Genomic DNA, 15,035 nt, shown 5'->3' with positions numbered 1-15,035 from the left:
AGTTTCAGTGGATTGTGTTCCTCCTCAAAGCTCATTGGTTCTCAGATTCAGCTTCCTCATGCTGGTTGTGCCGATAGATTTGACCAAACTGACAAAGACTAAAACTAAAGGCATGTTCTGTATATTTTCATTTTAGTTAGTTTAGTGAGCTTACATGATTGTTCACACTTTCAACAACTTTTTCCTGCTTTTTCCTGCTTCTTTACATCATAAATAAACACATTTTGACAAAGATCAAATTTGGAAAAATCCAGAGATACAGTGGAGTAGATGCTCCATGGAGTTTTGCCAAGTGATGCACAGTAATTCTTTGGTGCCTGTGACTAAATTACTGGCATATTTCTCTTATCTTTCCTAGCTGCTGCACTGCAAAAAATGATTGTTAATCCACAGGTCAAGATAGGTCATGGCTATCACAGATACAGCAGCAGCAGTGATCTGTGATCAAATGATAACTGTCATGAGCTATTATTTGGTCTCTGTCATGTGTTCAATGCCCTATTCAGCCAATGTTGTCATCGTTTAGGTGGCATCCTGGTGTGCACAATTTGTACTGTGTAAAACCCAAGTGCAAGAGTGACCTGCAGCACAAATGGTTGTTTTTTGATGACATTTATTTACCTGCAAAACATGTTTTCATACATTGCAAACGGTGATGAAACACGTACCAGATTTGTTCAAAGTCAGTATACGTGGAATTTCAGATTGTACACTTTTTATATACAGTAGGTGATATCAATATGTCCCAAACTGTGAGGATGAGTGTGAGGAAATCACATGCAAAGTGAGGGATAGGCTACAACAGGATGCAAAACACTGCACTGCGGGCAGTTGTAGGTTTAAAATCCATGTGTCAAAGATGCTACCAGAAAATTCATTGATCATTGTTTAAAAAATAATAAATAAAAAACAAAACAAAACAGAAAACCACTCACTCCCATCTTCAATGGTAATCAACAGCCTGCTTTGGTCTCATGTCTGCAGTCATTTAAGAATCAGTGTTTTTCAGTGGCGACTTTATCTCAGAAGGAAATTCTTCCTTGTTATCTTGTCACATCATGGAGCGAAGCAAATGACTCCAGAATGAGTCATAAAACACACAAAGACAAGATGACGTCTTCCCTTATATTCAATCCATTGATAAATAACTAAACTGGGCAGTCCTGCCAAGTAAACAGTGTTTACACATCTCAGGAGCCCTTCATGCCGTCACACACACTGTAATTTGAGACCTTCTATGGGATTCAACATCTTAACAATTCAATAAATAATCATATAACTTGAATTCAATACAAAGCAATTAAATAAGTGAAAAATATTTTTAAAATTTTCCAAGCAATATACCCGCTCTGCATGTCGATGCAATGCAAATACTGGCTTCCTCTTTGTTTCATAAAGGGTCAAAATCAAAGCTCAGATCCACCGTTTTAAGCACATGGAAAGAAACAGAAACACAAGACTGAATGCTCACAAACGTAGCTTGAGCAAATTCACCGTGCAACATTAATTGTCCTTTCAGTCCGTCTGTAACCTTCATACTCAAAACCTTCACAAGTCAGTGAAGGGAAGTGCCACATTTCCATCATCTAACGGATTTACTCTAAAGTTGGAACATGTAAAGTTTTGTCCCTTGACTTTTTCCTTCTTCCACTGTCCTATTAAACATTTGACAGTGGGTGGACTGGTCAGGAACACAGGAATCTAAAATCGTCTGCACATTCATCCCTGCTCATCGAAACACCTTATCTTTCACTCTACAAACATTCAAGTAAACAGAACATCACTTTTCCCCAAAAAAACCCTGTCCGTTCAATAACTCTCTTCCATTAGGTCCCAACTTTTCTGTGCCCTAAAAACATACCGAAACCTTTTCAGCGTGTTAATCCAAACTGTCCAAAATATACGCAGCCTCTTTTTCTACACATCTCACAAGACAAACAACAGAAAATATATAAAGTGCTCTAAAATTGTTCTCTAAAGTTCATGGTGGTGGTTTGGGAGGGGGGGGGGGGGTCTCAAACAACATCAAGTCGCAGGATGTTAGAGGACCATTCAAGTGTAACAGTGAAGTGACAAAATAATAAGCGATGCAGATTTAGACAGCGTACTGCACTTAACACAGCCATGGCAAAATTTACAATCTGGAGTACCATCAGTTTCTACATAAATAACAACCTTGGGAAAAATTCACCTCGTACAAAAAAAAAAAAAAAAATTAAGAAAAATATATATTGCATGCACACCTTCTAGAGTTCATGTCTAAATTACAGACAGAGGAACAACCGTGTGTTGTGCCTTGCTGCAGAGAAAAACACACACAAAAAAAATCATCTGTTATGTCCACATCCCATTGCTCAGTTCAAACTTGGCATTCGAGCGTCAGCGATTGAGTAAAGCTCGCTTTGAATTTCAAGTCATCATCGGATTCAATAGCAAGGCTGCGAGCGTCTCGTTCCTCGGGAATGCGTTTTTGTGGAGAGAGCACAGCCAAGAGGACAAGTGGTGGTCTGGTGCGATGAGGATTTGCTTCCACTCTTCCTCTTACTTAATGCCTTGATGCCTCCAAGCGTCAGGGCCTATTTCTGGCCTGAAGTCCAGGGAAAAATATGGAAACAAGAAAACATGTTAGTGAAGCAAACCGTCACTTTGATGTCACTTTTACTATGTGAACATATCAGCATGCATTACAGCTGCAATAATCAAACAGAGGTGAAGGTGTTTCAGACTCAACAGTCTAAATGATCCTTGTTTTTGCAATTTCAGTTATTGTAGGTTTAAGAAAAACCTTGACGTGTTTAAAAGTTTTTGTGTTCCACATGTCACTATTTTTCTAAATGTGAAGCCAAGTCATTGTATTTCTAATAAGACATGGTTAGGATTGTTATGAACAAAACTACAGTAGCTAATGTTATTGTATTATGTGACAATTGCATGGTGAGGAATAACATGAACACTCAGTGCAAAAACATAATTTTAAAGTTGTAAATACAAATTAAAATGATGACATAAGGATGCTAAACTATGAATCCACTGATGAAATCCCATACATTTTTCTCCTATAAATCTAGCTACATTCAAATAGGAATTTTGATTGTAGTTTCTTCAGTGACTACATGTATAATTGTATGTGTTTGGTGTTCACTGTAAATAAATCAATTTAGTGAGGCTGTCATATAGACATTACTGCAATCTGCTCCTAAATGAGAAGTCAAAAACCGTTTGATTGTGTAATTTTGGGGTCTCAAATAACATGATCTATTGATGGTATAAACTCTTCAATACTGCTATGATTATGTGAAATGTAATCAATATGTGAGGCTAACGTGCTCTGCATATGCATATAATTTGATTACCTCAACAGGATCACGTCATGCAAAGAGCACAGGAATTTTTTGTTGTTGTTTTTCCACCAATATGAGTCATCATAACTGGAGTCTCCATGCAAAAATGAAATGCCAAAAACACTTGTAGGAGCAGAGATGGTACAGGCCATCTGTGCCCTGTCCTCCCTAACTGTCTATGTTAGTACAGATTAGCTCACTGGCATATGGACACACTCAGCAGATATGCAGGCAAGCAGACACTGACCTGAGATGTATTTTGCTCCGATTAACATTAACATGCTGCCCAAAATGTAAAAGCCCAGCGGGACGCTACTGAAGATACTAGTTTCACCTGGTGGTTGTTCAAGCCAAGGTCCAATTCACGTGAGACGAAAGAGAGAACATAAAATACGATAAATACACCACATCCCAACACTGACAGTTCATAATCAGTGTCAATCAGGTAGAAAAAACAGAAACAAAATAAAACAAAAGAACATTCTTGCATGACCTACAGGACTTCATAATCGTCCTGGTTTTTATTTTGTGGTTCTATCTGGATTGGCAGCAAACCATTATGTTGAGAAAAACATGACTGTGTTTACCGTTTCCATTACAAATGGGCTCCGTCGTTTCCCAGTTCATGGCTTTCTGAACTGCCTTCTTCCATCGTGCGTACCTAAACTCACTCTCTGCCACACACACACACACACACACACACATACACACACAAGCAGACAGACACCTCCTTTTACTCAGCAGCCCGTGAGGAAACATAATGATTAACAGGCATAGCAGCAGTCTGAGCTGCCCTGCTGTACAGAGGCAGCCATGTCTGACCTTCAGGGTTGATCTGTGGCTCAAATTTCTCTGAGGTGACTTCACTCAGGTCCTCGGGGCTCAGACTCCACACGCTCACGCCCTCTGCTGCTCCTGCTGCCATCGCCGCCCCGAGAGCAGTGGTCTCAGGCATGGAGGGCTTCACTGAAACCACAATAATCCACCGAAGTCAGAGGTCATGGTCAACCACAGAGCAGCAGTGTTACAGTTTTCAGGGGCAATTTTATTGAACTATGAAATAACACATTTGCATTGCATATTGGCAACATTAAGTGTGACATTAAGTTTTTTCAATGACACACACGTCCCACAGTTTTATCCCACTACTTAAGAGGATGGTGCCATTTTCCCCTCTCTGTTCCAAGCTCGTCCATCTGACTTGGCTATTGAGTTTTTGACAATATTGGTTGTTTTGATTTTGGCTGCCCCTGTTGTTTGTGTGCATCATTTCCATTATTATCTTCATTCCAAGATTGCTAAGAATTTGTGTATTGTGCGTCAGAGTGGCCTCGACATCAGACCACCCAGAAAGTCACAATCACAGTGTCTCTATTATGTGACCATATGTGCTGTTTCAGTGTCTTTGAGTTTGACTGTGACCCCAACTGGCCAACTTGCTGTTAAACACCTAAAAATGTAGCGGAAAAAGGCACTGGGCAGTCTTACCAACAGGGATACAGAGTATGTCTGCCTGCAGCTGCATCAGCAGTCTGTTGGACGTCATCCCTCCGTCCACCTGCAGCTGATTCAGAGGAATGCCGCTGTCCTGGTTCATCGCATCCAGTATCTGCATCCAAACACACATCCATCATCCAAATACCCCCGGCTTATCAAATATATATGTAGAGTTTCAAAAGAAATGCTGGCTTGTGCACACTACAGTGCTTTGTGTCACATGTGACATTTGAAATCCTTTTTTTTTTTTTTTTTTTTTGCACAAAGGACTATGTTGTACAGTGAAATGTGGTGGGCAATTAAAATAAACTGAACTTAATCATAAAACTATACATAGGGGCTGGGTGATAAAAGCCTGGTTTTAAAGGCTGCATTACAGTAAAGTGATAATATTTTCTCTACTTTTTACTTTTAGCAGTTTAATTATTCGCCTCTCCCTGCTTGGTCGTCACAACCAGTCTATTCTAGTCTGTTTAACAGAAACTGAACAGATAGCTTACTTATTCAGTTTATTTTCTGTAAAAGCAGAAATGTTTTTAGCTGACGATTGTATCACGCTATCTGGGATGGCATAAACATTTCTCAATGTTGTTCACATGAAGAGAGAGCGGGAGAGGTGTTTAGGTTTTACCTCTCGTGTCTGGAAACAGACGGCCTCCAAAGCAGCGAACGCTAGGTGACTCCTATTTGTGAACTGAGTTAATCCACAAATGATCCTGCAGCAGAGAGAGAGACGGCCAAACAGAAACGTTTAGGGGCATAAGTTCACTCATGGTTACTAAATACATACAATATCAGAGTAGATTTGGTGAAGTCTTGGACTCACCCTCTTGCGCTGGGCTCCCAGTAGGGGGCATACAAGCCAGAGAACGCAGGAACAAAATAACAACCGTAAGACGTGCCGACAGATGCAGCCAACTTCTCTGTAAAGGCAAAAGAGGAGGGGAGTGAGGTCAATTGGTTGGATTATTTGGATCTCTTTCAGCTCACTGGGTAATCTCTCAAAAGTCAAAAAATCTTCCAAGAGTCCAGTGAAAGATGTTAAGAGTCTTTGTGGTTTCAAATCTTTCAAAGTTAACATCAGAGTAGCGGATTTTTCATTTAAATCAACTATATCATGCAGAACTCAGAGGAAGAGAGGGAATGACATCCTGGTGATTTTAGCAGCATCACTGAGTTTGCAGACGATTCAAAAACTGTTTCTAAGTAGCTCCTTTCTTGTTTTTTGGTCGCTGCACGCTGCACAGCAGTCAGACACACACCCAAACATTTTTTTACAGACAGTTCAGTGATAACCGAAAACAGCAAAGCCTAAAGCTGCTCTTCATGTTAGACTTTTCTTCACCATAAACAGTGGCACACACCCAGTTCTTCAGAACCGTCGATGATGCCCAGATTGTCCTTCAGCCACCGAACCACAGCTCCTGCGATGGCCACAGAGCCCTGAGAAGGACCGTCACAGACAAAGATCAGCAAAACACTTAGCACACACTCCAGCTATTAACTGAGGAACTGGGGAAATATGAGATGACAGTTCACTTTTGACACTAATATGCAAACAATTCTACACCTTTTCCATATTATGATCATTTCAGGATGTTTTTGTCTTCATTTTTTTGTCTTAGCAGTTAGTGGGTTGAAAAAAGAATGTGTTTGCTAAAATGTATTCAAATTACCTCCAGTGCATAGCAAGCAGGTTTGTCTCGGCCAAGCTTGTACGCCACAGTGGTCAGCAGACCGTGGTCAGACATTACAGGCTGAAAAACACCCAAAGGAACCAACAACAACGCTAAAGTCAATGTAGATCATGATTTTTTTGTAGAGACGTCATAAAATATATGGCATCAGTAAGTGTACCTTGGACCCGGTGTTTCTGAGCAGAAAACAGCCAGTCCCATATCTGAAACACATGATCACCAAACTGTTAGTGATGAACACAGAAACCTGAACACATGAACAAAAACAACATTAAAAGCGACACAATGGGGGAAATGGTACAAAAGTCAGAGCTCAGTGAATACTTTAGCTTTATGGGCATGGTTTAATATTTTTTTTTAATCCAGCTGAGATTAGTGATGCAGCAGTGTATAGATGAGCTGTGAGCACATGACCATATCTGACAAGCAACTGCTGATACTACTCCGTAATGCAAACAAGACACACACTTACGTGTTTTTGGCGTGCCCGTCCTGAAAGCACATCTGTCCAACAAGCGCCGCTGACTGATCCCCGAGACACTGTTTTAGAAAAAAATACATTTATTTGTCAGATGCTGCCACTACTGATTGGTGCCAAATTTTAAAAAACTAGTTATAGGACCATTTTTTAAAAACAATAAAGAGACAAACTTACGCCAGATATCGGAATACCTGTAAGAGCCCCTGATTTCTGTCAAAAAAAAATAAATTGGAAAAGCTGTTAAAAAGGAGACTCAGAATGTGTATTTTCCTGTTAAAGTCACAATGAAACAGCATTTATTTTGAGAGCATCTTGTTTCTGTAACTTGTGTGTTTGGCTGAAACAGGATACTGGTGACAGGACATCATGTAGGGAAGTTTAAAAAAAAAAAAATCAGAAGTGTAACCCAGCAGGACATCAGGGAGAGAAAGGTGGTTTTATTTGATGGGAAGTACAGGACTGTCAAAAAATTTGATGTTTTTTACTTGGAATTTTACTTCTGGCAAACATAATGATGTCATCATTAAGGATAACCCTTTTTCAGGCAGAAATACAAAAAGATTTTCATGTGTTTTTTTGGCATTTATTTCAACAGGTATGTGCAAAAGTAGCTAATGAGGATTACATTTTAAAAAATATTAATTAATAATAATGATAATTTCATTGTGACTTTAAAGCCAAGCAGAAGCCCTATCTAAAATGCAGGGATTTCTGTGATACGTCAACAAGACATACAGCCATTTTCTTTTCACATCTCAATGCAAAATCTGAAACAGCAAAGGTATAACACTGATTCTTCACATATGAAAATTTGGACTTGCTCAGTGTGATACTGTAATCACTTTGCTACATTCATCAAGCATAATGTGGATTAATTGCCTGTGAAGTTAGTGATGGTGCATTTTTCCGTCATTTGAACATAAGAATAACTGACCAAGACCTTAAATTCCCCAGAAATTATCTGTGTGTAATCAATAATAATAATAATAATTTATCTTAAATCACAAGTGAGTCATCAGTGGATAAATGTTTAAATGCTAACCACTATGAGCTGTGAAATAATCTATGAATATGTATATGTCAAACAAAAAGGGAGTTATACATGTTATTTGACCATATGAAGCCAAATAACCACATTTTGGCAACATTAATAATATTAATTCTATTGTAATGTTAAACATGGAATAATCTAACAATGAACACACGACAAGGGGAAACGAGAGCAAGTGTGAGTTTGCACAAATCAAATGTCTTCACTCCTACATGAGGTAGTGGTAAGAGAGAGAGCACAGCGTGGGGATCTGTGGCGGCTCCAGCAGGCCTCTGCCTCGTTTAGACTTTTCAAAACGGTGGTTTAAATAAAACTGTTGCCAAGAGTGAAGAGATTTAGAAGACGTGGAGGGACATCACACAAGGAGGACTGTCCCTTAGGCAAGCTGTGGGCATCACCGACAATTCACATGCCACAACAGAAGCAATGTGGGTCAATAACCATCCAGCACATTTCCAATAAAAGTAGTTCTTTCACAGAGGCGTATGAATATGTGTGTGTGTCTGTGCAGGGTCAGATGTTACCACCCACCTAGGCCAAATGCTGGTAAATTTTGTCTTTGGCATATAAATGTTAATAAATTATATTCAGGCAATTATTTTTCTCCTGTACTCATTTTCACTTCAGACTGTTTGATTTTGAAAATGCCAAAACAGAGCGATGATGCGGATTACCTTCAACAAAATTTGTGGCGTCTGAGATAGTTTGACAGACTAAAGGGGGCTGATCCATGGTCCCTTGCCCCAATTCATCACAGGGCACTATAAAATAATTTTTTTTTCCTATGTCTCTTCTGCTGTCTGGATAGCTAACGAGCATAATCTGAGCTGAAACCCAGCATTATTCCCTTATAGTGACACACAGCAGGTCTGAGTCCAGCAAACACTTAAAAAAAGACACATTGTATAATCAAGTGTTAATTTATGAGTCTAAACTCTGGTCTTTATTCAATCTTTCACCCAGCACCAGATTCTGTAGATTAAATGCCACTTATACCAGATTAAGTGGCATCCTTCTACAAAATAAACGCATGTTAATTTTTTTTGGCAAGTAAACAATAATTGCCAGGTAATTTTTTAGTTTCCTTGACATTACTTTACCAGCTCTTGACCAGTGAGCCGAGAAGTTAATCTGAGACGGTGTGTGCAGTTTCTGAGGCAGGTGATTATTCTGTGACAGCACAGCTTTCTTTTCTAATTGTTAATTGAATTAACAGCAGCAAACCAGACAAGCACGTAGAACGCAGAGGGAGGAAAGGCTTTGAGGACATTAGATGTAAGAGATATAAAATGCTAAAACTCTCCATCAATATGGAAATGACGTCAATACTTATATAGTAGAGCAATTTGGCAGATCAACTCAATGTTTCATACTGATAGTACAGTTTTTGCGTTTTCATAATTTCAAAGGAAAATGATCCATATTCTGAGATATATTTTATTAGCTAAATCAACCATTAAAATTAGATCAATAAATCAAACTCAGCAATATTTTTATAATTGCTTCCTCATCTCTGTCAAATGCAATTCAATACAACTTGTCTTTAGCTTGGAAATGCACTGCGTGATGGTGTGTTTGCTTTGGCCACGGAAAAGCAAGAGAGGGCGGGTTACTTTTTGTGTGAGGAAAACACCGATGGCGGTTATTACTTACCAGGCTAGAACATATTTTCTACCAGTGAGAGAAGAGAGACAAACATGGCACACAGAAAATGCCTAAAATAATTCCTCAATCAACCTTCATGCATTTGAAAACAGTTAAAAAGCACACCAAGGAAAAACAACAAGCACGAAACCGTGCAGACCCACGGCGCGTACTGCGCATGCGTCCTACTAAAAACGTCCCTCGCCAAACGTCCCTGAGTGGGCGAGTGACCACAAATTGCCACGCATAGCCCAGAGCGGCAGTACTGCACACGCCGTGGGAAAAAAGAATAAAATAATACTCGTATCACCCTCTTAGCAGCCTGTTGCATGAAACTCTGTCAACACAACACTAGACTCACAGGAGACAAAACAACATGATATTCCAATGATTAAAAACTTAAAGTTACACTCACTAAGACTGGAATGCCATGTTGAATTTTACTATTAAAATAAATTAGAGCTGAACAATACTGTGGTCATATTGTATAGGTAATGAATTAATTAATTTTACAGCTTTTGCAATTGTGATATGATTCAAGATATTAGTAGGAATGATCATTTTTGCATTATGATTTCCATTTTCACTGAAAGCACTATTAAAGTGATGACGTATGTGATGTTTACTGGGGTCTGTACAAAACAAACAGGTTTTCTTACACCTGGAAAATACAATTTGTAAGCCAGGTCATCTCTGTGGCAACATAAGAATTAATTTACAACAAGGTCTGGACCCACATTTTACAAAAAAATGCAATTTGGATATTGTAATTAGCCATATAGCGACTTCAATAATATTTTTATTACTCATTCAGCCCTTCAATAAATACAGATATAATTTGTTGTTAACATCAGTCACCTCTTATTACCTCCATATTGAACATAATTGTACTGTGGCTGCTTATACACAGTCAGCACTCCAGTCTTAGTGAATGGAGCTTCAAATGTAATAGTAAGAACATTTTGAGTATCCACACTGTTACAATGATGGCCTAGATTTGGTTAGTTACTGAGAGATTTATCTGATGGCTCAGCATGTCAAGCAAGACATTTCCCTGACGTCAGAGTGAAACTGCTGACAAAACTCACCATGAGGCCGTATATCTCTGAAGAGCTTCTCACTCTGGGCAAGATCTCCATCGGAATACCAAAATAACTGTTGGAAATTAGCAGAGGGAGAGGTACGAAATGTGAGAGACCATGTGCTATTTACCATTTTGCAGGTGAAAGCCACATACACACACACACACACAATACTGGGCTACCCTGTTCACAACTGAATATTGCTTTACTTGTGAAACGGTTTCTTCTTTACGCAATTGTCTTGTAAAAAATGATTGCATAATAATATCAAGCACATAGACTGTTTTACTAAATGGCACTCCAGACGACTATCATACCTGCAAAGCTCTGGGTCCCAGTCCATGGTGTGAATGTTAAACAGCATGGTTCTGCTGGCGTTGGTCACATCTGTGCAGTGGACGCCTCCCTTTTTCCCCCCTGTCAGGCACTGTGGAGGGTCACCAAAAAGAGCAAGAAAAAGTCAGTTTTACACACTGTGTCACACGTTTCCACAACACTGACACAGGCGGGGGGGGTCTTCATTCTCACCCAAATGAGCCAGGAGTCGATGGTGCCGAACATGGCGCGGTGGGACAGGATGGCCTCGTGCACTTCGTCCACGTTGTCCATCAGCCAGCGAAGCTTCACCGCGCTGAAGTAAGTGCTGATGGGGAGGCCTGTTTTATGCTGCAGGGACACAGGGAAAATGATCACAACTCTAATAACTCTGTTACTATTACATCCACTAATAAGGTTAGACCAATCTACCTTTTTTTGAATATCAGATATCGGCATGTTGATGTTTTCCCTGTCTGATACAAAAGAGGTTTTTCTCTAGATCTGATAAATAATCCTGTTAGACAATATCTCATCCTTTTGTTTTACATTTGCAGCATTCTCTCTGTTCATTTTGTTTATTAGAACATTTCATAACAGGGAAAATATGCTAACAAAAATACATACACATATAAAAATAGGAAATAAGGGGAAAAAATATTGCAAAGCATACTGAACACGTATCTATGACGTGGGTAATCGCCATATATTTATTTTACTATTACCATAGCACACACCATTCTGTTAGCACAAACAGAATCATGTTTGATTTAGACACACCTAGAGTGACGCAAACTAATTGAGAGCACCTGGTTTTCATTTATTACTTATTTTGTTTGCTATTATTGCGTGTGTAGCAATGTTTTTTTTTTTTTCATGTCTACTTCACCAGTCTGACCTGCACCTCGATACTCCGGGTGTGCATTTGCTGTTTTTGAATTTCACAACTGATATTGAGCTCCCAATAAATAATTAACATTGACGAGTAGTAATAAAAATGTAAAGGTTACATTCAAGTTTGCAAATAATGAACAATAATAATATTGCATGTGAAAAACTGTGCATATAAACAATATAGTACACAACTTTTGCTCAGTAATCTTGAAGATAATGTGAATTGCTGTGACTATGCAACATTAATGTGGTGATATAACTTCTGTGACCACAACTGCTCTCCGACCTCCTTGTGGAAGGAAAAGGGTGAGCAAAAAAGACAAAAGTGGAAAAAAAAAAATCAGGATGCTGACAGAGTCAAGGGCCAGAAAAGCAGTTCACCTTAAGGTGATTCTTGTTCCTCCCTGGAGTTTTGTTAATCAGACGTTCAACTGTTGATTGGGTTCGCAGGTCCAGCCACACTGAAGAAAAACAAAAATGTATACCACAATAAAAAAACAACAACATTTTTTTAAAAATCAGGAGATGTGTGCAGCAGTTGGGAAATAATGTAACTTCAAATGCTTCACAGAAAATTTACCGATTGCATTGTAGAGGGGTTCCCCTGTCTCTTTGTCCCACACAAGCGTGGTCTCTCTTTGGTTGGTCACTCCAATAGCTAAAAAACAGTCAAGCACGGCAAACTGTAAACACTCAACACAACAAAAAACGTGCGCCATGTTTAAGTGGAGCATGTGCTTGCATAAGACCAGTGTGTGTGGTGCATACCTTTGATGTTTGAGATGTCGATGTTGAGCTGTGTGAGTTTCTCACACGTCCGCTCCATGCACTCATACACCGACTGCAGGATTTCTCTAGGGTCCTCCTCCACCCATCTGAAATATATTAATTTTAGGGGAATTTTAGCCTTGTTTTTTTATCAGAAACCCTGTGCTGCTGCATCAGGGACACTTCTGGTATATTGAAATTTGTTTGTCATTTATTATAATGTGATTGTGACACTTGATCACTCTGCAAAGGGAAATTCAACACCCCCTTAATAGAGGATTTTGAGACAAATTATTTCCACGTACCCCTCTTTGGGGAAGCTCTGTTTGATCTCCACCTGATGATGGCTGAGGAGTTCTGCTGTTTTCGAGTTGAACACCTTTAAAGAGAGAAAAAAAACACAAGAGAAAAGAATTCAGTCTCACCCAACCGCATAGTTTCCTTTGACCTTGATTCACTCATGGAATGTTGACGGAGTGTGCCGTCACTGCGGGCCATGGCGACTGAGGTGAACGGGAGAGTATCTTTTCACAAGCTCTACCGTAGGTTACTGTCTCCCTCAAGTAAAAAATGAACGCTGGTTAGTTTTATCAGGTTATTATGTTGTAATTCATGGCACAAGGCAGAACCTGCTCCAACTGATGGCATTTCCAGACACACCTGTAATAATTATAACTGCAGGGAGGAATACTGCACATTAAAAAGCTGCACCCCAAACTGGACAAGCTGCAGCGAGGAGCCCCTTTTGCAGCATCGATACACACTTTGTGCTCCTTTGCTGCATGTGTGTGTGATGGAGGAAAGGTGGATTATCACTCACTTGCATGGCCGGTATCACACTTTCATGGTATAATAATCAAAGCTACAAATATCCAGGCAGGTGTCACATGCTCTTTACCAAAAATAGCTAAAAATTACAGAATCACTTGATCAAAAGTATCTTGGACATCAATATAACTGCTTTCCTGTTTTGTTTTTTTTTGTTTTTTTTAAATCATTTGTTATCCTTATTCCTCCATAATAATAATAATAATAATAATTAATTAATAACTGTAATTAAAGTTTTATGTAGCTGCCTTTCTGTTTGTTCACTGGGAGCCAAAGGTTATATGGACTGCAAGTGTTACAGTGTTATAATTCCTTTATACGAATAAGTTGGGCGAGTTAAAGCTTGCAACAACCCGGGAACTCTTTAGCAAGGCTTTCCTGGCTTTTTTACAGTTTCTCACTGCCAGGAAGGGTGACTCATGGTAATTTAACTTCAAACCAGCACCTCTTGTTCTTACTCTTGAACAAGTTAGAGAGCAGAGATTTAAAAAAAAAAAAAAAAAAAAAAAACAGGGTTCAGCTTTCCTCAGTCCTGTGTATCATGAACTCATCAAAAATGTTTCAACTGAGATTTATTTATTTATTTATTTATTTATTTATTTATAACTATTACAAATCCGGTATTTATTATCTATAAATCACCTAATGCAGTATTTCTGTTGCTACAAGACAAAATACCTCCGTGTCATTTTATTTTCAAAGTAAAAACGGCCACCAAAGAAGCAATTTTTGACTAAAAGCGCATTAATCAGAGGTTTACAAAGAGGACTTGACAGCAGCACATGAGTCAAAGTAGCTAACTTAGCTAAATGGTATAATTGTGTCGGTTCACGTTAAGATAACAGAGATAACGGTACATTACATTTAATGTTTACAGTTATCATTACATTGTCTATGTTGGTGAAGCGCACACAAGGGCACAGCTCGGGTTTTAGGTGTCTAAACAGAGAAATAACAGCGCTAGCTTGCACTGAATGACTTTACTGTCGTCTCTGTCTTACCAGAAACCGAGTGGAGCTCGTCCCCTGGTCGATGGCGGCGACCAGCGGGCCCAACATGATCCGGCTTGAAGATGCGGCCATGTCACCGTTCATGTGCGCTCAGTCGGTGGTGTGGAGCCACGGAGCTTTTTGGCACCGACGCGGAGAGGAGACCGACGCCACGACCGGTGTCACGGCAGGAGGTGCTGGCTCCACGGCAAAGTCGGTCGGTCAGTCGCGTCTCACAGGCGTCACTCTCGCCCCGGCTCTTAGTGATGACGCGACCAGGTGGACCAGATCCCATCCCTCACATGAATTCCTCCGTCAATACATTAATCAGTACAGTGCAATAAAACACAACTAAACATGGCACAAATAAAATACGAAAACAGGTTTAACTGGATGATAATTTAATTTAATGTAAGGTCTCATTTCATCTCATGTATTAATAATAATG

At 39.4% G+C, this 15,035-nt stretch overlaps 1 protein-coding gene across 2 annotated transcripts; it reads right to left on the bottom strand.

The window, feature by feature from the left end:
• Positions 1-600: 600 nt before the first annotated feature.
• LOC115372844 (glycerol kinase) lies at positions 601-14,808 on the bottom strand. 2 transcript variants are annotated; one of them, XM_030071002.1, is made up of 21 exons: positions 14,600-14,808; positions 13,076-13,149; positions 12,771-12,877; positions 12,583-12,660; positions 12,384-12,463; positions 11,322-11,459; positions 11,111-11,220; positions 10,800-10,866; positions 9,721-9,738; positions 7,191-7,226; positions 7,008-7,075; positions 6,696-6,738; positions 6,515-6,595; positions 6,203-6,281; positions 5,665-5,761; positions 5,470-5,554; positions 4,830-4,950; positions 4,164-4,307; positions 3,929-4,015; positions 3,589-3,675; positions 601-2,587 (listed from the first exon to the last, which is right to left on the bottom strand). In XM_030071002.1, the coding sequence occupies exons 1-21, from the start codon at positions 14,690-14,692 to the stop codon at positions 2,577-2,579; spliced, it is 1,704 nt and encodes a 567-aa protein (XP_029926862.1). In that variant the 5' UTR covers positions 14,693-14,808; the 3' UTR covers positions 601-2,576. The 2 variants fall into 2 exon arrangements, with proteins under 2 accessions (XP_029926862.1, XP_029926870.1); XM_030071010.1 differs by lacking the exon at positions 9,721-9,738.
• Between the last annotated feature and the right edge of the window lie 227 nt (positions 14,809-15,035).

Source organism: Myripristis murdjan, chromosome 2 (assembly GCF_902150065.1).
Source record: "Myripristis murdjan chromosome 2, fMyrMur1.1, whole genome shotgun sequence".
Lineage (NCBI taxonomy): Eukaryota > Metazoa > Chordata > Actinopteri > Holocentriformes > Holocentridae > Myripristis > Myripristis murdjan.
Note: the sequence above shows the minus strand (reverse complement) of the source record. Positions and strands in the feature narration are given on the sequence as shown.

What these genes read in the sequence shown, in the direction of transcription:
- LOC115372844 (XM_030071002.1), bottom strand. Translation starts at nt 14,692, where the DNA reads ATGAACGGTGACATGGCCGCATCTTCAAGCCGGATCATGTTGGGCCCG. An exon ending in CAGAGCTTCCCCAAAGAGGG is followed by an intron (nt 12,878 to 13,075) that starts GTACGTGGAAAT and finishes AATATATTTCAG; the next exon opens with ATGGGTGGAGGAGGACCCTA. An exon ending in GACGGGCACGCCAAAAACAC is followed by an intron (nt 6,739 to 7,007) that starts GTAAGTGTGTGT and finishes CATGTGTTTCAG; the next exon opens with ATATGGGACTGGCTGTTTTC.